This window comes from Callorhinus ursinus, unplaced genomic scaffold (assembly GCF_003265705.2).
Source record: "Callorhinus ursinus isolate GAN/ISIS: 27379988/994484 unplaced genomic scaffold, GSC_fseal_2.0 scaffold85, whole genome shotgun sequence".
Classification (NCBI taxonomy): domain Eukaryota; kingdom Metazoa; phylum Chordata; class Mammalia; order Carnivora; family Otariidae; genus Callorhinus; species Callorhinus ursinus.
This window is the reverse complement of record NW_027397147.1, coordinates 1,526,330-1,551,299: the sequence shown is the minus strand read 5'-3', so window position 1 is coordinate 1,551,299 and position 24,970 is coordinate 1,526,330. Positions and strand designations below refer to the sequence as shown.

Genomic DNA, 24,970 nt, shown 5'->3' with positions numbered 1-24,970 from the left:
CCAGTATGGTACAGGCAGTCAGGACCATGGCCAGCACCCTGTGACCTGCACGGGAGTGAGTGACTATGATCCCTGCATGGGGGAGGGGAGGAGAGTTATAAGTTGTAGAAGATGGAGGCTGGGAATCCAACGGCAGGGTTGACATTGAAAGATGAACGGAAGCAGCACCTGCCAGAGTGACCTGCTGCTTCCCTGCATGCAAAGGACTGCGCATCTCAACCTGAGACCCCAGGGGTCCTGCAGGGCATAAACTGGGTTTGTCTTCCTGCCTGAGGCAATCACCAATTATATGTGCTATGAGGCAAGCTGGCCTCCCGCCAGAGGAGGATGTGAAGGGATTTACAGAATCTCTCTCTGATCTGACTTACTGAAGAAGTTAAAAGATACTCATCCAGAAGGCAGCATAGTGCAAGGTAAAAAGTCAAGATACAAATCCTCATTATCCAAGAGGCCTTCGACTAGAGTTCCTTAACCTCTCGGACTCAGTCCCCTCATCTGGAAAACGGGAATCCTACATCCACCTGGCAGAGTTGTGATGACAACAAAGTGAGCGAGGATACAGGCAGAGCCCTCAGAGCAGGGCCTGATACAGAGCTGGCCCTCTGGGAGTCACTTCTGTCATCCAACATGGGATGAGGGTCCAGGAATTCAATCAAAACCAAAAGATCAGAAGGGAAGGTGATGTGATGCACCTGAGTGGCTCAACTGGTTAAGCAGCCTACTCTTGATTTTGGCTCAGGTCATGATCTCAGGGTCCTGGGATCGAGCCCCATGTCGAGCCCCATATCGAGCCCCATGTCGGGCCCCATGCTCAGTAGGGAGTCTGCTTGAGGATTCTCTCTCCCTCTCCTTCTGCCCCTCCCCCTGCTCGAATGCACACTCATGCTCTCTCCCCCCTCTCTAAAATAAGTCAATAAATATTTAAAAAGAAGAAGAAGAAGAAGAAGGGAAAGGTGAGGCACAAAACTCCATGACATTGGCAGCATGAAGTCTGACTCAAAGGGAAGTTGTCTTTATTGATGTTCCCCAGGAAAATCCAAGGCCAAAGGAAAAAGTGGGAACTGAGCTGGATCCAAGTCTGCTTGGACCCGATCAGAACCCGCACAGACCCATTCTCATGCAACCCCCGTCTCTGATCAGCCAGTCTGGCCCAGCTAAACTGGGCGGCTGGTGCTGTCAGTAACAAGATCAATGACCTGTGATTGAGAAGCAACATGAGCTGCCACTTCCCCGCCAACATTAACAAAGAACCAAGTCAGACCCTACATAGCACCTGCGGGGCCACACCTTCCATATGCCAGTATTTTGATGTTCTAGAATAACTGCATGTGACATCTGAAAATACACCAGTCTCTATAACACCTACCCATGCTGCTTTTTAAAATCCTCCCACCTCTTATGGAATGCCAGAGATGTTTGGGATTTCATGCAGGCTTTTCGTCTTATCTAGATGTCTATTGTGGACATGTGACCAGGAAGAGAACTCAGGGTATGCTGGTGGCAGAACACAAGTGCCCAGGATGCCTAACTTGCTACCTAAGGGAAGTCACGAGAAACAACTCTGGTTTTTGTTTTTGAGACGGTGTAACAGCCTGGGAGGTGGCAAAGTACACTTCCGTCCCCCTTTCCTGAGCTGAAGGCAAAGAGCATCCTGCAGATTTCCAGAAGGAACTCCATCCCTCCCAGCCTCCAAAAGGATTGGGCCAGTGGGCTGACTTTCCTCTGCTGGGCAATAATCACATGGGTAACTGACTTACAATGTGTATTTTCTTTTATTTCAACACATCCCCAAAGCCCAGAACAACTTAAACCCAGAAGAGCCACCAATTTCGTCAAAAAAGGAATTTTTTGAAAGCTTAACTGATAACTCCACGACCATTCATTCAGCTGACTCCCAAGAAATGGAAGGCATCTGGAAAATGTATTTAAAAATTGATTTAATGTTGAGCCGTGTTAAATGTTTTAATTTCCAGGCAATGCAAGACCCACCGAACATCAATTAGACCCAGCAATCAGGCAGGAATATTGGCTTCTGTTGAGGGATTCATTTATTTCAGCTCTACTAAATATCTAAGAAGGAGAAATCCAATGCAGCCTATAGCTCCAAGGGAGGGACGTTAAGCCAGAGAAGAAGCCAGATCAGACCCCGGCTAAAATGGTGCCTTTGCCAACACCTGCCACCCCCTGACATCTCTCTCTGGAGGGAGGGCAGTGACTTGTACATATTGTCCTCATGCTGTTGACAGAAAACACCCTTCCCTCCCCACAGTTTCTCTGTCCCCAAGCTAGAAAGCAAGAGAGGCTGAAACAGGGCAGAGAATGGCTCTCTGCTGAGGATACAGGCCAGCTTAAGAACTTTTTAGGATCATTTTTAATAATTATTCTTCCTTTCAGTGCCTTTTAAATTTCCAGGTCCTGGGGACTCCCTGCCCCAGTGGAGGCTGTGGGTGGGGGTAGGGGGTCTCACAGTCTGCAGTGCCTCTGTTTCCACACGCCGGGGCCCACTGCTTGGGCACTGAAGGGCCATGTGCACGCGCCGCTCACCACATGGTCTTGTGCAGGAGAACCAGCAGAGGACAGCCAAGCCAAGGACCCCAGGTGACAGGGCCTCCTAGAAGGAGACAGGAGTGCACACGAGGTCTCAGCAGCCCTCGGAGGGCAGACACAGCATCCCCAGCTCCCTGGGTCTCCTTCTGGACCACTCCCTTGATCTCCCAGAATGCTGTTTGCTCTTCTCAGACACGGGAATAATGACCCCAAAGCAGGGGGCGTGGAAGGGGGCTGCCACAGGGGAGTAAAAATTAAATGACATCGTGTGAATCAGCTTTTACCAGAGCTGCCTTAATCATAAGAGTCACTGGGGAGATTGTTAAAAATGCAAATTCCAGGGGGCGCTTGGCTGGCTCAGGTCATGATCTCGGAGTCCTAGCATCGAGCCCACTTTGGGCTCCCTGCTCAGTGGGGACTCTGCTTCTCCCTTTCCCTCTGCCCCTCCCTCCTGCCCCTGCTCATGCTCTCTCCCACTCACAGGCGCTCTCGCTCTCTCAAATAAATAAAATCTTAGAAAAAAATGCAAATTCCAGGATCCTCCCCTGGAGATTGTGATTGAGCAAGCTTGGGATGAGGCCCCAGGAATCTGTATTTGAAAGATTCCTCCCAGGTGATCCTGATAATGAAGTAAGTTTAGGAAACAAGAGATTAAGGGCCTCACCGATAGGAAGGGCCTGTGGAGTGAAGGGAAGGAGAAGGCATCCGGGGTCCTACAGGGACACCACTTTCTGACACTGCTGGTTCAAGGGAAAACTGGTCCTGCCTCTCTACAGGGGATTTGGTGATATCCAACAAAATTACAAATGCATGCACCCTCTAACCCAGCAATCCCACTTTGAAGATTTTATCCTGCAGATATACTCAAACAGATGCAAATGGTAAGAGGTTATCCCCTGAAGCCTTGTTTGTAATAGTTAAAAAACAAACAAACAAACAAACAAACAAAAACGTAAAAATCCTTCTGTAGACATCTGGTTAAATACACTTATGGTGTAGCCAGAAAACCAACAATTGCAAGGCTACTATGTACAGATACAGAACTGTCTCCAAAATATATTGTTAGATGAGATATGCAAGGTGCAGAACAAAGGGTATAACATCCTTTTTATAAAAGTGCAGAGATAATCTATGGATAGGTATAGACTATCCCTGGACAAATACACAAGAAGCTGGTAACATTACTTGCCTCTGGGGAAGGAATGGGTGACGAGGGGACAGGGGACAGACAGACGGAGACATCACACTGCATTCCTTTCCAGCCCTTACATAGTTTGAATCTTGCGCATTCTCTTGTGTTATATAATACACACAAAACACAATATTTAAAAATAATTTTTAAATGGGGGCACCTGGGTGGCTCAGTTAGTTAGGTGTCCAACTCTCTCTCTTTTTTTTAAAGATTTTATTTATTTATTTGACAGAGAGAGGGAGACAGCGAGAGAGGGAACACAAGCAGTAGGAGTGGGAGAGGGAGAAGCAGGCTTTCCGCTGAGCAGGGAGCCTGATGCGGGGCTCGATCCCAGGACCCTGGGATCATGACCTGAGCCGAAGGCAGACGCTTAACCAAATGAGCCACCCAGGCGTCCCAGGTATCCAACTCTTGATGGCAACTCATGTCATGATTGCAGGGCCATGAGATTGAGCCCCGCATCAGGTTCTGCACTGGGTGTGGAGCCTGCTTAAGATTCTCTCTCTCTCCCCCTTGGCCCCTCCCTCCCACTCCCCACCTCCACTCAGCTCTCTCTAAAACAAAAAATTTAAATGCATATTATACTTCAGTGAAAAGTTTTTAAAATAATAATAGTAAATCAGGGGCGTCTGGGTGGCTAAGTCAGTTAAGCATCTGACTCTTTGATTTCAGCTCAGGTCATGATCTCAGGGTCATGGAATTGAACCCTGCATTGGGCTCCAAGCTCAGTGGGGAGTCAGCTTGGGATTCTCTCCCTCTCCCTCTGCCCCTCTCCCCCCAACTCAAATAAATAAATCTTTAAAAAAAATAACAATAATAGTAAATCAAAGGTGCCACCTCTGGCCACTCGTGGCTGCACAAATTGGGAATTCCCCTGTTCTCCAACCCCAAGGGAAGGCTGGGGCAGACGGAGGGAGATACGCACGTCAGGAGAAGGTAGAGTGGAGGTTTTGAGCACCAAGTTCTTTTTGCTCACTGGGTATTTGCTGCTCTCTCTACCTGGGACACTCAGCCCCATGGGGCTGAGTCCATATTCTCCTCAACCTGGGCTGCAGTCTAGACATTACCGTCTTTGGGAAGTTTCCATGGCCGCTCCCTGAACCCCCAAGCCTAGGTCAGCTGTCTCGCCCATGTGTTCCCTGTCACAGCGCCTGTCATACTGCCTCATGGTCGCCGGGCTAGGTATGCCTTCCCTCACCCCCATGCTGCACTGAGAGCTTAGCGAGCACCAAGGACACATCTGCCTTGGTCACTGCTGTCTCCCCAGAGCCCAACACCACGGCTCGTCCAAAGATGGTGCTCACTAATGATAGAAGGGGTCACAAAGAAGTGACGGGGGTAAGGAAGAGAGGACCAACCCTCTTATCCTAGCTCGGCCCTAGTCACCATCACCTCCTTCTGCCTCCTTTCTTCCCCGGTCTTCCCAGATGTGAAATCACCTTGTTCATTTACAAGACAGCCTTACCTGTCTTCTCACCTCTGTACTCCCAGCTCCTGCTGCAGGCCTGACATATAGTAGGTGCCCAATATATACCAGTTGAATTTATTAATTAATACTGGTCAGTGAGAAGGAAGTAGGATGCAAGGGAACCGCTGAAATGCATTTAGCCCCGAGAGGATCTGATTCAACGAGTTTGGGTGGGGTCCACGAAACCGGCTGTTTTACAAGTTCCCCCAGGTGACTTGAAAGCACAGCCAGAGTTGAGCGTCATTTACATACGCTTGGTTGGGACTTTGGATTTTTCTCTAAATGCAGTCTCCGAAGACTGTGAGACCCCGTTCTGAATCTTTAGGAACCTCCCCGCCCAAGGCCGGGCAGGGCGGTACTCAGGGACAGGGAAGGGGGCTAGGGGTGGGGGCCCGGGCAGAGGGTTGTCCCGCTCACCAGGAGGAGAACCAGAGGAGGGGGTCCAGGTGGGACTGGCGCTTGGGGGCGTGTCCAGCCAGGAGCGAGTGTTGGCGCCATCTAGCGCCCGCTGGAGGCTCTGCAGCTGCAACATGCTGAGCTGCCGGCGCTGAGCTGGGGTCACCGCCGCGGCGTTCTCGGGGCCCAACGAGGCGATCTGCTCCATGGACAGCTCCTGCAGCGGAGAAAGGGGACAGCGCCCTCAGGGGGAGGCCCTCGGGGGCGGGCCCTCCGCGGCCTTCCCAAACCTCGGTCATCCGCCCAGGGCCCGCACAACTTTGCCATACCCATGTACCATTTATGCTCTTCTTGAGATTTTTCCTTAAAATCACATCGCTCTTTTTACTACTAGAATACATTTATTTTTTAAATGGAAAATTTTAGGTGGAAATTTCCAAAAATGGAAGACCAAAGTGACTTGCCATCAGTAATCATTAACAATAAGCCAAAAGAAATGAACATTATTGAATTTGAGCGGGCTTTGTTGGCCAACAATGTCTGAACCCAAGGCCTCTTAAAAAATAATCAAGAAGAGGAGACTTGAAGTGTTATAGAGGGTTAAAGACACTTCAGCTCCAAACTGAGACCTCCTCATTGAAGTAATCAGCATCAAAGGAGAGTTGGAAAGAAAGTCATGATTTTCTCACTGTGTGACTTAATGTTGTTTAATTCAGCGCGAGGTGCTTCCCCCAGGTTTCAAGTCCCCCACCTGAGAAACCCTGGCATAGAGGAGAAAACACAAGCCTAAGGCCAAAGATCTGAATCTGTGTCCCAGCTCTGCCACATACTAGCTGTGTGACCTCGAGCAAATTTCACAGCCTCTCTGGGCTTTTGGACTAGATGTGGGATGGCGCCAAGAACTCCTCTCCCGTGTGGATTCTGATCCTCTGGCATGACTGCCTGCGCACCCTGTGGGTGAGCCCTGCGACGGCTAGGTGGTGGAAAGATGTGGTAATCTATTAGTGACGTCTGCCATGGCCACTGCAAGTGGGAACTTCTGCCAAGTACACTTATGTCTTTGAGGACCCTGAACAAGATGTTGACTGAAGCTGCTTCTAGCTCAGAGGACTTGGTGGCTAGTTCCAGAGGGTCTGGAATGAGATGGGATGGCAGATGAGATGGCAGGATTCTGAATTTGTAGAGAGGCATCTAAAATCATGCTGCTTACTTTCTAAGGGCCCCAAAGATTCTGGGAAAGGGGTTATATTTTTTATTTCCTCCTTCACCCTCTTCTTATTCCCTGTCTAGGGAGATGCTTCCCCTGCTTAGAACCCTTCCCTGCCCCCACCTCCAGGACACAGTTCCAGTTCCTGAATGTGGCAATGGGGCCCTCAAGCTTTGGGCCAAGCCCACCTGTCCAGTTGCCTCCCATTGGCACTCTTCGCTACAGAAGAATGAGCACCCGTATTTGCAGCCCCCAGGGGGCAGCACCTCTGCTATGTACTTCCTTCTGCCTGGAGCGCTATTCCTCCCTCCAACCTAGCTAACCTGTCATGCAAGGTCAGCATCACCTCTCCCCGCCCCCCCCAACACACACACAACACAGGTACTCTTCTGGCTTACACCTTCCATCTACCGTTAACACAGTCCGTATTCTATAAATTATCTATTTTTTCCAACATGGCGGACTTGCAACCCACCAGCCAGACGGAATCTCTAGGCCCACTGGACTGTGCTTTAAAAAAAATAAATTCGAAGTGGTTGCCAACATTTGATTATCAGCAGGTTTCACATGAAAATGGAGACCTCTGGAATCGTAAATAAAATAATAATAAAAAAATAAAAGGAAGATCCAGCAATACTGGGCCCACATTGTCACACTGCGCTGATGTGCCAGAGATGAGAAGCAGCTTCCCCATTCAGGGCTAAGTTTATTCACCTTGGACTCTACCCAGGCCACAGGCCACTGCACTGTCTTATGTTACTCCTAAAGCCCTGAAGCGCTAGGTTATACCTTTTCACCAGTGCGTCCCCAGGTGCACCTAGAAATTTCTGAAAAAGACAAATCCCTGAACAAGGAAACAACCACAAAGTGCACTCCAAACAAAACCAAGGGAAAGTGCTCAGCAACATGCCAGCATCCAGAACCAAGCCACCTCTGCCCTGCAGAAACCCCCAGAAGGGCAGCTCTGAAGCCTTCAGGACTACTATTTATTTCCCCCCAAACAGCTATTTCACCTACTCTGTGCTGGAAACTGTCCTGTGTTGTGAAGTCGTTCAAGGTGGGCTATCCATCTTGAAATGAACCAGTGATGTGGCATCACGGGCGTCTGTCCAACCTCATTTGTGTGTCTTCCACAGTGGTGGTGAATAGAATTTATTTCCAAGTTACCCAGCAAGTGAGAACACCAGGGCCACTCCTTATCAGAGCAGACTGCAGTCCCCACCAAACACTCCCCTAAGCTCGTATGGGGACACAAGGCCCTGCCTACCCTGTTTCCCTAACATCAGCTGATCCAATGCCACCTCCTCAATTTCGTCTATAGCCATTTCTCATCTGTCCTGTTGAGGTTTTCTCAATACTTTTCTTTAAATCAACTAAAATATGTTTACTTCAATCAATTTAAAAAGGAAATGTTATACAGGTCATAATTCCTCATCGGCCATTCTGAAGTCCAAAAAAATCTCAGAACTGAATGTTTTTCCCAAAGTTTAAGACAAACTTATTTGCCTGCAAAACCTTGAATTGATGTAAGGCCATTTATAGTCTCTATTTATTCCAATTAGTGTGGCATCACTGACTTCTTCGCAGAAACATTAATGTATAAGGTGCTTCCTCAGACACTGCTGAGGGTGTTAAATTACATACTGGAGTTTCACAGAGTTATCTTTTTAAAATCTGGAAAATTCTGAATTCTGAAATGTATCTGTTCCCAAGGGTTCTAGACAAAGAAATATGACTCTGTCATACCATCATAAATAGAAAATCAATACCTTGCTATGAAGAGAGGCCAACCATAAAAATAAATACAAATTAAACATAAAATTTTAAGGAAAAAATGTGTTTAAACCTAAAATTATCTTGTGACCCATTCATTGTTGGCATACACCTCTCCTCTGGCCCTATCAGCAGAAATCTGGTTGCAAGCCCCTAGAATCCAAGGCCTGCCATCTGTCTCTGATTTGAAATGGAGTCAAGCTCCTATTCTCCTTGAAGAACTGAGTACCTACTTTGAATATCTCATCAGGAAGGCATTTGATTGCTGATGGCTGGAAATACGGCATCAAATCCTTGTCCAGCATTTGTAGCTCTTCCTTCGTTAATCCAGCTGGGGAGAAAAAGGCATCACAAGGGTTTAGTTCAAGACATCGGAACTCCACTTATTTTATTAATGGTGCTACATAATGTACAGATCTGTGTGTTCTAGGCAAGCGTCATTCCTTACAAAAAGCCTTGAAAATCACACTGGAGAATCAAGTTCCTTAATCAACTCTGATAAAAAAAAAAAAAGAAAAAGAAAAATTGGGTCACATCAGCCCTGATTGGTCTCCTACAATGAAAAGTAGGCCCAGAAGGAGCTTCACTTTATGCAATTTCAGATTGTGTATAAAACTATTTAGAAGTCAATTAAATCACATCCTAAACCACTTTAGTGTACACAAGAACCACAAAGAGAGCTTGTTTAAAGAGCAAATTTGTAGACCCCCCTCTGCAACCTCAAGTCATGAATCTAGATTCTACTATAACTTTACAGATGTTCACTACGTACAGCCAAGGATTCTTTTATTGTTATTGTTATTATTAGTATTTTTTTTTTTTTTTTTTTGCTTTTGTCTCCAGATTTCAGGTTGGAAAGGGAGAGGAGGCATGCTCGAGGTGCCTTACCTGCAATAGTCCCAAGTTCCTGCAGGACAGAGCTGGACCATTTGGTGGGATGCCCAAATACAACTTCTGCCTTCCTCTTAAACTCGGCCAAGACATGGGTGCTACAGAGCAGGGTCCCGATTCTGGCCACCACCACCCTGGTTAAGAGGGAAGGATACAGTGCAAGCCTGGGAGACTCTCCAGACACGACAGGTGTGCAGAAGGTAGGTAGGCTCAGCATCCAGAAAGGATCCAGCTGATTCCACTCCTCATTTTAACCCAGAAAGGGGGCAAGGCATCAGGAAGCAAAAGACATCTTGCTGAATGAATGAACTGGCCAATCAATCATTTGCCATTTTGAACACTACTGGTTTGGATACCTGAATTCTGAGATCTTTATGAGTGAGATTTCGGTGACGTTCATAGTACACAGGGCTGTACCAAGTCCTACTAAGTGGAAGCTCTTCAGATCCTGGATACTGTAGCCTGAATCCTCCAGGAACCCTTGCAGAATAGATTTAGCCTAGAAAAATAAGGAAGGATAAAAGAGGAACTATCCAGGGATGATGAAAACCCCAAGGCCTGAGGGGATAACTGAGCTACAGCAGTAGCCTACCAACCAATCCCCGATTTACTCCTCTGGACGCACCCCCCATTCCAAACCATCCTAGCCACTGCCTCCAGGTTCATGTCCCTAAGGTGCTGCTTCTAGTGAGTATGTCCCCTCATCCACAGAGGTGTGTTTTGGCAGTGAAACTCTTGTACCCTTCACCAGCACTAAAGGAACTGTATCCTATGTCTGTGTCTGCTAGCTTATTTTCTTCAGTCACTCATGACCTTCAGATAGTTTGCTCATTTGAGTTCTCCTGCATCAGGATCCAAACTTCTCCATCATGTTTCCAGAACTTCTTTTTTTAAAGATTTTACTTACTTATTTGACATAGAGAGAGAGCCAGAGAGCACAGGCGGGGGGCGGGGGGTGGCCAGCAGAGGGAGCAGGAGAAGCAGGCTCCCCACTGAGTAGGGAGCCTGAGGTGGGACTTGATCCCAGGACCCAAGGATCATGACCTGAGCTGAAGGCAGATGCTTAACCAGCTGAGCCACCCAGGCACCCTGAGTCTCCAGAACTTTCTGACAAAACCTTTTAATAGTCTGCTTTTTTGCCTTTGCTCAAATCAGTCCCTCCATCTTTAATGCGCGTCCTGCCTTCCCAAATGTTAAAATCCAACCTTCGGGGCGCCTGGGTGGCTCAGTTGTTAAGCATTTGCCTTCAGCTCAGGTCATGATCCCAGAGCCCTGGGATGGAGCCCCGCGCGCTCCCAGCTCTGCGGGAAGCCTGCTTCTCCCTCTCCCACTCCCCCTGTGTCTCTGTGTCAAATAAATAAATAAAATCTTTACAAAAAAATAAAATAAAATCCAACCATCTTTTTATTTCGGGGGTTCAAGTCAAATGTCACTTTCTTTATGAAGTCTTCCCTCACGATCTCAACCACAGTTAATTTTTCTTTCTCTAAAGTCCGACTTTAATAGGTTTATCCCTCTCTCTTCAATTCCAGAGAATAGTATAACAAATGTTTTGGTATTGAAAACCACAGAGGGATCTCTTCAGTGAGCTTTAAGGGGGTTGCTGTATAGGGTCCCTGAAATTCTTGCACAGTAGCCATTCATTGTTCATGACTTTCCCTGGAGAGGTACCCCTCCCACTCTTACTTCACGTGGTTCAGGTGGAGCTAACTGCCTTCTGAGTTCCAGGGGGGATGCTATGGCCCAGTCCTGACTAGTCAAGTCATCTCTTAGCCTGGCTGCCATGATGTGTTCTAGATGGGCCTGTGATCCAGTGAAAACCAGCCAGGACTTTGACTGGAATAATTAGGGATGTCCTAATTGAAATAGGGAAGTAAGACAGCCTTCTTTATCTGGAAGGAGAACATTCTTTACTCTGGACTGGGCCTTGGAAGGATAAACACCTGGATCTGCTAGAATTCACTGCCTGCAAAGAGCCTGCCTCTGACTGAAGCCAACACAAAGGAAAGCAGTGTCAAAATGGTGACAGATAGATGCCTGACCATAGTGTTGAAGATCTGGATCCAGCCACACCTGAACTCTACACTTGAACTTTTCAGTTATGGGAGCCAATAAATTTCTTTGCCTGGTCAAGGCACTTTGAGTTGTTTTTCCTGCCACCTGTAACGAAATGAACCCTGATTCATTTGAACTACCTATGTTGGACCCGAGGAAGGATTCAAGTCAATCCTTTGGAGGTGAACTGTATAATAAAGTCTGGATCCCTCAGTGCTCATAGGGGCAGGTGCAAAAGAGGACAAGAGCTCACAAGGCAAAGATGGGGAGGAGACATCCAAGGACAAACATCTGAGTGGGAGTGAGGGTCACAGGGATCCAGTGAGTCTTCCCACCTCATTTTACCAGAGGTTCATGCCATCACACAGTAAGAATCATTACAGTGTTGAGAGGAAGTGTTGGCAAAGATTGGGAAATGTTGCACTGGGTTTCCACTTTTCATGTCTGTTGCCTCCCTATCCCCCAGGTCTGTCTAAATGCTACCTCACCAGAGAAGACTGCCTGATTCCCCGACCTCAAACAGCCTCCCTCCCTATTTCCCTGAACACTTTGCCCATTTTCTGTTATCAATTATCACAATTTTAAGGCATTTTTCACTGTGCTCAGTTTTTTTGTCTTGTATCACCAAGTAGAATCCCCAGAGACACACAATGTATCCAGCTAGTTCACCAATGTACCCCTACCACTTGGCATGATGCCTGGCACACAGTTCAGTCCGATAAGGACTTTTTAAATGAATTAATGAATATCTGAGTGAGTGATCTATAGAGTTATAGGCAATATATGCTCTTTTGAAGTGGCATCAGATTGCTGCTTTCACATGATGGATTGGCTTCAGGGAGATTGTGATTATAAAACTCGCAGGTTCCATAGGGGAGTTTTGGTAATATCACACTCAGACTTAAATGTCTCTGAATGGGAATGTACGTCCAAAATAATAATAGCTAATATTTACCGAATGTTTGCATGGGGAGCACTTTACATATACCATCTCATCTAGCCCTCACAACTACCCTGTGAAGTACTTTTTTTAAAGATTTTATTTATTTGGGGCACCTGGGTGGCTCAGTCGCTTAAGTGTCTGCCTTTGGCTCAGGTCGTGATCCCAGGATCCTGGGATTGAGTCCTGCATTGGGCTCTCTGCTCCCTGGGGAGTCTGCTTCTCCCTCTCATGCTCATGCTCATGCTCACTCTCTCTCTCTCTCACAAAACTAAAATCTTAAAAGAAATCATCCTCAAAAAAAAAAAAAAGATTTTACTTATTTGTCAGAGAGAAAGAGAGAGCACAACCAGGGGGAGAGGCAGAGGGAGAAGCAGGCTTCCCGCTGAGCAAGGAGCCCAATGCGGGGCTCAATCCCAGGACCCTGGGATCATGACCCGAGCCGAAGGCAGATGCTCAACCAGCTGAGCCACCCAGGCGCCTCAACCCTGTGAAGTATTAATATTATTCTCATTCTCACAGATGAGGAAGCTGAGGCCCAGAGAGGTAAAGTTACTAAGCCCCATTGGCTACACAGCAGGCAAATAACTAAGATTAAAACCCAGGCATTCCGACTCCAGAGCTTGTACTCTTAGTGAAGATGTTTGGGTATGAAGAGAAGAGAGAGATTTGAGGTCGCTTTTGAACTTTTCCTATTAAGGCTTCACAATCAGGTGTCACTAGTTGACTCATAACAATTTGTGCTCCCCAACTATCAGGCGTGCCCATTTTAAAATGAAAGTGCGAAAATACGATTCAAATAAAATTACTTTGAAGATGCGGTATTAAATTGTCCTTGCCACTGGAACCTGGAAAATGCAAGCTCAGCCTGCAAGGTGATAAGCCAAAATATATTTACTTGAATGACTGGACCAGTGTATCTGTAATGATTCCAAGACAATTAATACTAACATTTTTAGGCAATATTAACCCTCTGAAAAATGAATAGCTGTAAGATTTCAATCTCTCTGTTCATCCCTCTGGCTTCTCTAATAGTTTTTTTCTCCTCTTAAATTGGTTTTTAAACTGAACTCTGTTAATGTAGTTCCACCAGGTCTGACTATTAATCTAGAAACATGCATTTAAGGGTTTGGGAGCGAAAGTTGAGGAACTGACTGCAAATGATATATGCAAATATTAGGTTTTCATATCGTCTTCAAACATATTGATAAATCTCACTGGCATCCGTGTGAATTAAAATCGGTGCAAAGGGAAATTCTCTAGTTTCTAAGTTGGATATATTTTTCTGTTTTCTCCCAGACTGTAAATATTTTAATATCTGAAGGGTGATGTGGCACTTCTCAAACAGTCAAAATCAGTCTTTATAGAGTGTCAGGATGGAAGAAACCCCAGATTGCTGGGTTTAGACCGTCTTGCAAATGAGGTGAGATGCCAAAGAGAGCAAGTGTGGTGGTGGTGATGATGGTGGCATCAGCAGCCACAACAATGAAAACAATTAATTTTTACTGAATTCTATGTGCCAGGCATTGTTCAAAATGTTTCACATGTATTGACTCGCATAATCCTCACGGCCAGGGTCTTCATGCTGCCCAGCTCCGGGGTTGGGGGTGGGGTGCAATTCACATTGTGTTGTGTTTGAATGGGGCCAGAGTTATGGGACATGGCCATACTGACTCCAAAAAGCTCATGAGACTGGGGGACATCCATTGGTTTTGCCTGCCCAGCACCCATCCTCCCTTTGTTTGAGAACACCATGCTTCTCCTTGGGTGAACTACCCCGTATTTGTTTCCTCTGGAGGTTGTTCCTTCTGGAGGTTCTAGAGAGAATTTATTTCCTTGCCTTTTCTAGCTTCCAGAGGCTGCCTATAGCCACATCATCCATCTTCAGAATCAGCAGCCGAGTGCCTTCAAATCTTTCTCTGTGTCCTTCTGCGTCCCTAGTCACACGGCCTCCTGGATCTGTGGCCTCCCGTCTCCTTCTCCTAAGGACCCTTGTGATTACACTGGGCTCATCAAGAGAATCCTCCCATCTCAAGATCCTTAAATTAATCAGATCTGTAAAATCCCTTTTGCCACGTAAGGGAACATCTTCAAAGCTCACAGGGATTGGGGCACAGATGTCTTTGGGGGCCTTATGCAGTCTCCCACCCTCCATTCCCCCTGTCAGTTCATAGGGTCATGTTGAGATGGACCCCACTCCCTGATGCATGCCTGGCCAACCAACATATTCTACTCCTGATCACAGTGACTGCTTGGGGTGGGCAACTGCGCAATTGGAGTCAATGCTGGGACTTTTTCAAAAATTCATGCAAGAGGGGCTCTTTCTTTATGGGGATGCTAAGTAGATAATATGGAAAGCCGGTGTTGAATTTGACCACTAAGGGAGGGTTGCCTGAACATGAAGATACCACAGAGAGGTAAGACTCCCCTTTCTAGCAATACAGTGGGTTAACATCCCTCCCAGTTGAAACAATTAAATTCTGGAGAGACCTTCTTCTTTAACGCATGAAGGATTAACTGACACAGAAACCAACTTCCTAAGCAATGAGAACACTGAACAAAATCTATGAAACAACTATATTCAGACACTGGACAATGGAGAACACAGGACTATGATCCTGAAAGAGGGAACATAAATAAGGAAAGCCTGAAATTGCTCTTGCTTACTGCCAAGAAGCATTTTCCAGGCCAAGGAGCAGGAAAGGGAACCCAAACAAACCCAGTGGTCCAGCTGAGCTGAAAACATAGAGATCCAAGGTCAGAGAGGCCAGGGCACCTGTAATCTGTGGGGGGAAGTACTGGAGAGTAGAAAACTTCAGAGAGAGAGAACACCAGAAGAGAAACTTGGCAGAAGAGAGAGAGGTCTTCCCCCATCTGGCTGAGTACTGACCTCGCTACACAGACCAGGAGTGAAATCTACATAAGTTGGAAGACACATCAGAAAGTGATAGGCTGAACAATTCTCAGAGCTCATATGGAGTTGGAAAGAGATCGCATTCCCACCAGCCAGAAAGAGGGGTCTGGAAATACACAGCGCATTAGGCAGAGTCTCCAGTAGAATCATGTCTGAATAATGGAGATAAGTTAACTACAGAATAAAGGTCACTCTGGACTTACCTTAATAATCCTCAAAAGGAAGCCTTGGGGCACCTGGGTGGCTCAGTCGGTGAAGCGCCTGCCTTTGCCTCAGGTCACGGTCCCAGGGTCCTGGGATCCAGCCCCACATTGGGCTCCCTGCTCTGCGGGGAGCCTGCTTCTCCTCCCTCTGCCCTTCCACCCCCACTAGTGCTCTCTCTCAGTCTCCCTCTCTCTCTTGCTCTGCTCTCTCTCAAATAAAATCTTTAAAAATTTTTTAATTAATTAATTAATTAATTATTTAAAAAGGAAGCCTCAAAAGGATCAGACTGATTTGAAAGTAATTTAAATGTATACCAGTAGTAATCCTAAGGGGCACATCCACCCCAATGTCCATAGCAGCAATGTCCACAATAGGCAAACTATGGAAAGAGCCCAGATGTCCACCAACAGATGAATGGAAAAAGATGTGGTATATATATACAATGGAACATTACTCAGCCATCAAAAATCGAAATCTTGCCATTTGCAATGACATGGATGGAACTGGAGAGTATTACGCTAAGCGAAATAAGTCAATTAGAGAAAGACAATTATCATATGATCTCACTGATAACGTGGAATCTAAGAAACAAAACAGAGAATCATAGGGGAAGAGAGGAAAAAATAAAACAAGATGAAACCAGAGAGGGAGACAAACCATAAGAGACTCTTAGTCATAGGAAACAAACTGAGGGTTGCTGGAGGGGAGGGCACTGGAGGGATGGGGTACTGGGTGATGGACATTAAGGAGGGCATGTGATGTAATGAGCACTGTTATTATATAAGACTAATGAATCACTGACCTCTACCTCTGAAACCAATAATACATTATATTTTAATTAATTGAATTTATTTACTTATTTATTTATTTTTAAAGATTTTCTTTATTTGTCAGAGAGAGAGCATGTGCACAAGCAGAGGAAGAAGCAGGGTCTCCGCTGAGCAGGGAGCCTGATGTGGGGCTCGATCCCAGGACCCCGGGATCATGACCTGAGCCAAAGGCAGACGCTTAACCAACTAAGCCACCCAGGCATCCCTAATTAATTGAATTTAAATTTAAAAAATGTTTAGGGGCACCTGGGTGGCTCAGTTGTTAAGCGTCTGCCTTCGGCTCAGGTCATGATCCCAGTATCCTGGGATTGAGCCCCACATCAGGCTCCCTGCTCAGCAGGAAGACTGCTTCTCCCTCTCCCACGCCCACTGCTTGTGTTCCTGCTCTCGCTGTCTCTCTCTCTGTCAAATAAATAAATAAAATCTTTAAAAACAAAATAAATAAAATGAATTTTAAAATATTTAAAAAATATAAATGAATGAATGAATGAATGAATGAATATATGCTGGAACAAAGCCCAATACCCTTCGAAGGAGTACAACTAAATCAAGCACTCAAAAAATATAAAATTCACAATACCCATTGTGAATTGCCAGCCAGTCAAAATTACCAGCCTTGCATATAAAATAAAAATACATAACCCAAAACTAAGAGAAAACTTAGTCTATAGAAACAGACTCAGAAATAACTGATGACGGAATTAGCAGCAAAGATTTTAAAGCAGCTATTACAAATACTGTATGTTCAAGGACATAAAGGAAAATATACACAAAATTAAGACAGAAATGGAATATTTAAAAGATCAAGCAACATCTACTTACCTGTCCCAGGGTCCATTCGGTCTGCCGGCTTAGGGAAGCCACGGTATCAATGGAGCTGAGATCCAGCTGCTGCAGCTCACACTCATTAAGAGCCAGAGCAATGCGCCCCAGGGAGATGATATGGTATTCTTTCCAGTAAGAAGGCATGTCCCAAACCTTCAAGTGAAAAAAAATCCAGATTAGACTGACCATTACTAACAGTATTTTAAACAGACATAGGGTAAATCTCTTTAATATATGAAGTTCTCTTATAAATCAATAAGGAAAGGACTACAACTGTATATGTGTGTGTGTGTATATGTGTGTGTATGTGTGTATATATATGTATGTGTATATGTATATGTGTATATGTGTATATATACATGTATGTGTATGTGTATTGTGTATACATACATGTATGTATGTACCTGTATGTGTGTATATACGTATGTATATGTGTATATGTATGTATTTGTGTATATATGTGTGTGTATTTATGTATGGGTGTATATATATGTACATATATGGGTGTGTATATACATGTATGTGTGTATATATACAGCTATGTGTGTATATGTATGTGTGTATGTATACATATGTGTGTATATATGCATATGTGCGTATATATGTATGTGTGTATATATGTGTGTATGTGTGTATATATGCATGTGTATATGTGTGTGTGCATGCATGTGTATATATGCATGTGTATATATGCATGCATGTGTGTATGTGTTTATGTGTATATACATGTATGTGTGTATGTGTATACGTGCATGTGTATGCATGTATGTGCGTGTGCATATACATGCATGTGTGTATATACGTGTATGTGTGCATATGTATGCGTGTGCATATATACGTGTATATACACATGTATGTGTGCATGTGCGCATATATACGTGTATGTGTGTGTGCATGTATGTGCATGTGTGTATATGTGTGTATATACATGTATGTGTGTATATATGTGCGTGGGTGTATACATATGTATGGGTGTATATATGTGTGTGTGTGTATATGTATGTGAGTATATATATATGTATGTGTATACACACACACACACACACACACACACGTGCAGTATATACACACATATATACACAAACACAAAAGACATGAACAGAACAACTTTTTATCACCAGAATTTATTGGTCTGATTTCTTGGCCCTCATCTTGAATTGGCCACACACAGGGTCCCTCGCCAGTGGACTAAGGTTTTGTCTAAGATGACAAGGACAACTCAGGGGATGTGAGGGAGGGTGCTTTTATCTTCCTTATTGTAGTTTGAGGTTTTGATCTTTACTGGCTAAAGAGGCCATTTATCTTTGTGAGCACAAAACATTTTTGCTTTCTCCAGTTTTCTGCTAATGGTGAAAGAATAGAAGCAAATAAAGTTTTACTGATTTTTGGGGAAAAAAAAGATTAACAAGAAATTCACAAAAGAAGAAACAGACATGGAAAAAAGTTCAATCTTGGTCATAATTTTTTAAGTTCTACATTAACAACAATCAGAGAATACCATGTTAGCTGATCATATTGGTAAGGAATAAAAAGAATGATCGATCATTTATGGTGTTGAAAAAATATGTGGTAAAGGATACTCTCATTTATTGATATTGAGAATATAAATCAGTACATAATTTTTGGAAGGGAATTTGGTTATGCATATCAATAGCTTCTAAAATATTTATACACTTTGACCCCAAATATCCACCTCTGGGAATTTAGCCTAAGTAAATAATGAGAGACAAATGCCCCCCAAAATATGTACAAAATATGTACCTTGAGGCATTAAAAAATATAAGCAACCTAAAAGTCTACCAATTTGCTAAATAAATAAGGATCAGAAAAAAAAGGACCAACCATAATATGAAATATTATATAACTATTTAAAATGCTGATATAAATTTATATTTCTGATATGGAAAAATATGCATTTATACCGTTGGGTGTTGACAGCAAGTTATTGAATAGTGGGTGAGCATGATATTATTTTTTTCTAACATATATGTGCGAGTATACATGAAATATATAAATACATTTTATACACATACACAGAAGTCTGGGGGAGCTTCAGATGACTATACCAAAACAGTAACAATGTTTATCTCTGGGTAGAAGATTATGACGGATTTTCTTTTTTATTACTTGTCCAACTTTTCTACAATAAACTTGGGTCATTTATATAAAAAAGAGTTATAAAAATAATTTTAAGGAACTTAATGTCTTTACCCCACAAGGATAACCAGATAGTCTACAACTATCCAAATGGCTGAAACAAGCCACTCAAAGGGAACTTTATAAAGATGGAAAAAGACTTGTAGTCTCCGTTTTACTCCTTCCTACTACGTTTTCAGACAAATTTGCAATGGATTCTGAGAAAATCTGCTGTAAGCAGCAATTGAGATTCTCCAAGTGGAGAAAGAAAAGGCACCATTCCTGGAAACCGTCTCAGAGGGACCAGAACACCCACAGAACTTTTTACTGAGTGTCCATGAGATGCCAAGACACATCTCTGTTCTCTGCTACAGCCCTGAGAAGGAGGAACTAGAAATTTCTCGGATGTGGAGCACACACCTATGGCACTGAGTTGATACAGAGAAATTACAATGGCACAACGCACGTGAAAACTCCCTGAGGTGGGTTCTACACACAGAAGTGCTGGGACCGTCATGCTGGGGTTTCCCTCTCTTGAAAGCTCCCTCCCTGAGGTGGGCTTTACCTGTAATGCCTTCTCCTTTAGGGTCATCAGCTGAGGCAGGCTGAAACCCCTGACGGCCCCCAGAAGCTCCACGCTCCTGATGAACGTCTGTTCCTCCATGCAGAGCAGGTCCTGGGGGGCCCAGCAGGCATTGGCTTCCGCCAACTTGAAGATGTCACCAGAAGAAGGAGCTATGACTCCATGGCAACCTCAAGAATGGGGAGGAAGAGAAGAAAGAGAGCTTCAGGGAATGTTAGTCTTTATTGAAATGAGTAATCTCCTTGTCCAGGTGGATTTATTCATGAGAGGCAGCATAGCGTAGACACTGAGAGCAGGGACGCCGGGAGCAGCTGGAATCCCACTTCTGCCACTTCTTGCTAATTATCTGGTAACAAAATCACCGAAATGCCAAATTTTGCACAGCCACATGCACACAGTAGGAGCTCTGTGACATTACAGTGGGGCTCCTAATCGCCTGGAGGGCAGTGGGAGCTGGTGGTGAACAGTTCTGGCTTCAGATTCAAATCCAAAGCTATTTAACCCCTCTCTGCCTCAGTTCCCTCATCAGTAAAATGAGGATAAAATTATCTCAACAGATTTTTGGAAGGATTAAATGTATTATTATATATGAAGCACTTAGAACGATGCCAGGTATACAGTAAGCACTCAATACTTGTAAGCTATTTTTATTAGTTCTGTTGCCAGCAGCTGCCACCGCACATTTGTTTGCAACCCAGAGTTAAGGCTTCCAGAATTACGAGGAAGAAACAGTCCTATTTAAGTGTGGTAAGGGTGGGATGCCTGGGTGGCTCAGTGGGTCAAGCGTCTGCCTTCGGCTCAGGTCATGATCTCAGGGTCCTGGGATCGAGTCCCACACTGGGCTCCCTGCTCACCAGAGAGTCTGCTTCTCCCTCTGCCTGCTACTCCCCATGCTTGTGTGTGTGTGCTTGCGCGCACTCTCTCCCTCAAATAAATAAATAGAATCTTTAAGTGTGGGAAGGAGGAACGATTTGCCATCATGGAGGCTATGGTCTTCCCACTTTCTGGGAAAGAGGAGAAATGGGCCTGTTGCATTTTCCTTTGCAACAGGAGAAAACCCATCCATTTCAGTCTTTGACTAAGTTGAACATCACCTGGTCAAACCAGTTAACATCATCAACACACAAATGGGATATTTCTCCCCAGTGTGCTCAACCTGGGAGAAAACCCAAGGCTCCTTGTCTTTTTTTTTTTTTAATTCATTTATTTGAGAGAGATGTATAGAGAGAGCAAGCACCTAGGGAGAGTGAGAAGGAGAAGCAGACTCCCCACGGATCAGGGAGCCAGATGCGGGGCTCGATCCCAGGACCCTGGGATCATGACCCAAGCCAAAGGCAGATGCTAAACCAACTGAGCCACCCAGGTGTTCCCCCAAGGCTCCTTGTCTGGAGAGCAATCCTGGCTTTCCTGTCTTAGCAGCCGTCCACCTCTGAGGCTCACAGACTCACCAGCACCACCTGAGCCAGAACATTCCCAAGCCCTGTGGCCACTCCATTTTCACTGCCTCTCAATGGCAACTCACTGGACTCCAGTCAAGAGGCGAAAGTGGACCAGACTGAGGTTGCACCGTGTGGTCCTCAAACATCTTTACCACAAAAGACACATCCTTCCTAGACTCCCCCAACTCCACCCCCACTTTCCAATGAAAACAGGATCCAGTGATAGTACAGAATTAGAGAGGAACAAAATGGTTATACCTTGTGGCGGGGACTTGGTCTTATCCTGCTGTGGTCCCTGCCTGGCACACAGTAGGTGTTTAGCAAATATTGGTTGAATGAATCAACACACAAATTAACTAAAATGAAACGAACTAGTAATTCTGCTATGCCATTAATTACTATAAGCACAGCAATAATGAATATCCAGAACCACGGAAGAAAACTCCAACAATGCAGTCCTAACAGAGGGTCCTCCCCAGAGTGTGGCAAGTCTTACTTTCGCGTGCCCGCACGCACAGAGCAGGTGGGCTGCCATGTGACAAGTGACTGCTGGGCTGTGAGAGCAGGAGGAGCTAATGGCGATCGCCACCAGCTCTGGGCACAGATCCAAGAGCTGCCATTCCTCACTCCATGACTTTGGCCAAGTCTCTTAATCTCTCTCTGAACCTCAGTTCACTGTGTCGAGGAAAGGGAAGCAAGCACAGCACCCACATCACAGGACAGGGGTGCACGGAGAGAGGACCACCCGAGTTAAACACAAATCCGATCGTGACACTTCTTTGCTTGGTGCCTCCATGAGACCCCAACTCAAAGACAAAGAAAGTCCTTAGGGCTTCCTTTATAAGGCCCTATGTGGCCTTGTCTCTCGTGCACTCCAGTCCCACTGGCCTCTTATGTCCCATTCCTTTCTGTTCCTGTCACACTTCCATTTGCCTGGAAGACTGCAACGCCACATGTCCAAGCAGCCCACGCTCACGATCCCCGGGGCTTTCCCAAAACGTCCCCTTCTCAGTGAAACCTACCTCCACAGTTTTCTTTGCAAATTATAACCTCCCACCCCCCACTCCCTGGCCCCTTCCTTGCCTTGCTTTCTTTTCCTTCTTGGCACTTACCATCCCCCAAAATACTATGTCTTATATTTACTGTGTGTGTGATTCATTGTCGGGTACCCACCCCCACAGCCCAGCCCCTTGAAAGTAAGTCCTCTGAGGACAGGGATTTTTGTCCGTTTTGTCCACACAGTCAGTGCTCAATAATTATTTTTTGCAAGAAAGCAAGCAAGCACTGACTGCCAGCTATTCTTATTACAATTATGACTGGGTCCGATTAACCTTGTCCCCTCCTGCTTGGCACCAAGTCTGTGCTCAGTGGGTGCACAAAAATCATAAAAAGAGCTAACACCTATGAAGCATTTCCTATACTGCCCAGCACTGTTGTGAACACCTTTACAGGTTTCTTTTTTCTTTTTTTTTAAGATTTTATTTATTTATTTGACAGAGACAGACACAGCGAGAGCGGGAACACAAGCAAGGGGCGTGGGAGAGGGAGACCTTTACAGGTTTCAATCCACTAACCCTCGTAACAACCTAAGGAGATCGGGACTTTCATTCCCCTCATCTTACAGAGGATGAACACAGAGGCACAGAGAGGTTAAAGGGCTTACCCAAAGTCCCACAGCCAGTAAGCAACAGACCCAGGGTTCACAGCCTGGCCCCAGCACTGCAATACACTGTCACTCAGCCATTTACACCCTTTAAGTCAATTCTTTTGAAATGTTTGTTGCCATGGACTGGCCTGGGTAAGGAGTACAAGATGTGATTCCAAATCACTTTACTACAGGGGTCATTCTTTGGCCTGTGGCTTTTTGCCATGATGCTTTGCAAACATTGCATCCAATCCCCTGGACAAAGGAGGCCTCTGGATGCCAGGGACTCAGGCCAAACACCTGATGCTCAGCTCCAGCTGAGACACCCCAGAAACACTCACCGGGGCTGGGGGCAGAGCTGGGGCTCTTCTCACTGTTGTTCCGAACAGAGTCAAAGACAACCCAGAGGAATTCTTGAGGGGGCACGGTCCCGGCTATCTTGGAAGCTGTCTGCTGAAGGATATCTGGAAACTGTGTGCAGGAAAGAAGAGGAAGGAGGAGAAACAAATAATAATTAAAACACATTAAACACAGATTTACACTGTGATACTACTTACTCCCTCCCTCAGGGATTGTGTTTCTTCTATAGCAGCTTCTTATATAATTGCATCCCCTAGCTCAACTAACTTGGTCTCTACAAAGAATCATACAAAATAATACTTAACCCCATTAGCAATCCACTAAACGTTCAATACCACAAGTATATATTGTTTTTCACCCATCTGATTACCAAAAATAAAAGAAAGTGAGAATACCTAAAAATAAGATGAAGTGATAACACTTAATGCTGAGCAAAATGCAGTAAATACGCAAACTTATTCTTCTATGGGACTGTTAAATGGTACAGAATTACCGGAGCAACCTGGTAAGATCTATAAAAAATGTAGGGGAGCCTACCCCGTTTTGGTCTGCTATTGTTTTTAAATTTTTACTAAACTTTACATTCAACATAAAAAGGAGAAAGAGAGGGGGCGCCTGGGTGGCTCAGTGGGTTGAGCATCCAACTCTTGATTTTGGCTCAGGTCGTGATCTTGTGGTTGTGGGACTGGGCTCCGTGCTCAGCGGGGAGTCTGCTTGAGATTTTCTCTCTCTCTCCCTCTCCCTCTGCCCCTACCTGCCCTCCTCATGCTCTTTTTTTCTCTCTCTCTCAAATAATTAAATAATTTTTTTTTTTTTAAGTAGAAAGAGAGGATGCTCTCTGAGTGGAGACTAGCAATGAGGGAGCTTCCAGTTGCCCTGGAGAAGATGCCATTTCTCATCTAGAACCAGTGCGATTTGTCAAGACCCAGGATATTATTGGTAGGCCCGACAATGAGTCCAGAGCATTTATCAAACTCTCCCACACAGCTATGCATCACTAGGTCCCACTCTGTCCAAAGAGAAAGCCCCTCAGGGCTCCTCTTTCAATTCTAACCTTCAGAATTAGTGTCCCACTCTAAACCAGTTGTTCCCCATCCTAGCTGTAGGTGACAATGACCTGGGAAATCTCTGGACACCAGGCCCCACCCCGAAGATTCTAAGACCATTGGCCTGGGGTAGGGGCCATGTAGGTGTCGTTTTAGAATCTCTCCAGGGATTGTCAAGTGCAGCTAAGGTCACAAGCAACTCACAAGAGGCATAGTTAACTTTTAAAAAGCAAAATGCACAGCAGAGTGAATGGTATTTTCCATTCTGTATTTTTTAAGGGAAGAACATATATAAGTAGGAGGAGGATTTTCCTGAAAGGGTGCAGAAAAATCTGGGAAAAGAGTGATCACCTCTGGGGAGACAGGCTGGGGACCTAGAAGTGGTGGTGGAGGAGAAACTTGCTGTCATCCTGTAGCTTTTGGTATAGTTGAAATGTCTTAACCAGGAGCATGTATTACTTGTCTTATTAAATATTTCAGTCATTAAAAATAAAATAGAATAATACAACACAACAGCCA

General features: G+C 45.1%; 1 protein-coding gene across 6 annotated transcripts in view; it reads right to left on the bottom strand.

The window, feature by feature from the left end:
• Positions 1-1,753: 1,753 nt before the first annotated feature.
• Positions 1,754-24,970, bottom strand: part of OTOA (otoancorin) — a 68,087-nt gene continuing 44,870 nt past the window's right edge. For 5 of the 6 annotated variants that reach the window (XM_025855397.2, XM_073887988.1, XM_025855393.2 and 2 more), the window contains 8 exons: positions 23,387-23,516; positions 19,944-20,131; positions 17,240-17,395; positions 9,831-9,973; positions 9,472-9,608; positions 8,817-8,914; positions 5,625-5,820; positions 1,754-2,611 (listed from right to left, as the gene is read on the bottom strand). In XM_025855397.2, the coding sequence (XP_025711182.1) occupies positions 2,541-2,611; positions 5,625-5,820; positions 8,817-8,914; positions 9,472-9,608; positions 9,831-9,973; positions 17,240-17,395; positions 19,944-20,131; positions 23,387-23,516 (1,119 nt within the window). In that variant the 3' untranslated portion in view covers positions 1,754-2,540. Of the gene's footprint in view, positions 2,612-5,624; positions 5,821-8,816; positions 8,915-9,471; positions 9,609-9,830; positions 9,974-17,239; positions 17,396-19,943; positions 20,132-23,386; positions 23,517-24,970 lie in introns of those variants that run through there. The other variant, XR_012376788.1, reaches the window with a different exon arrangement.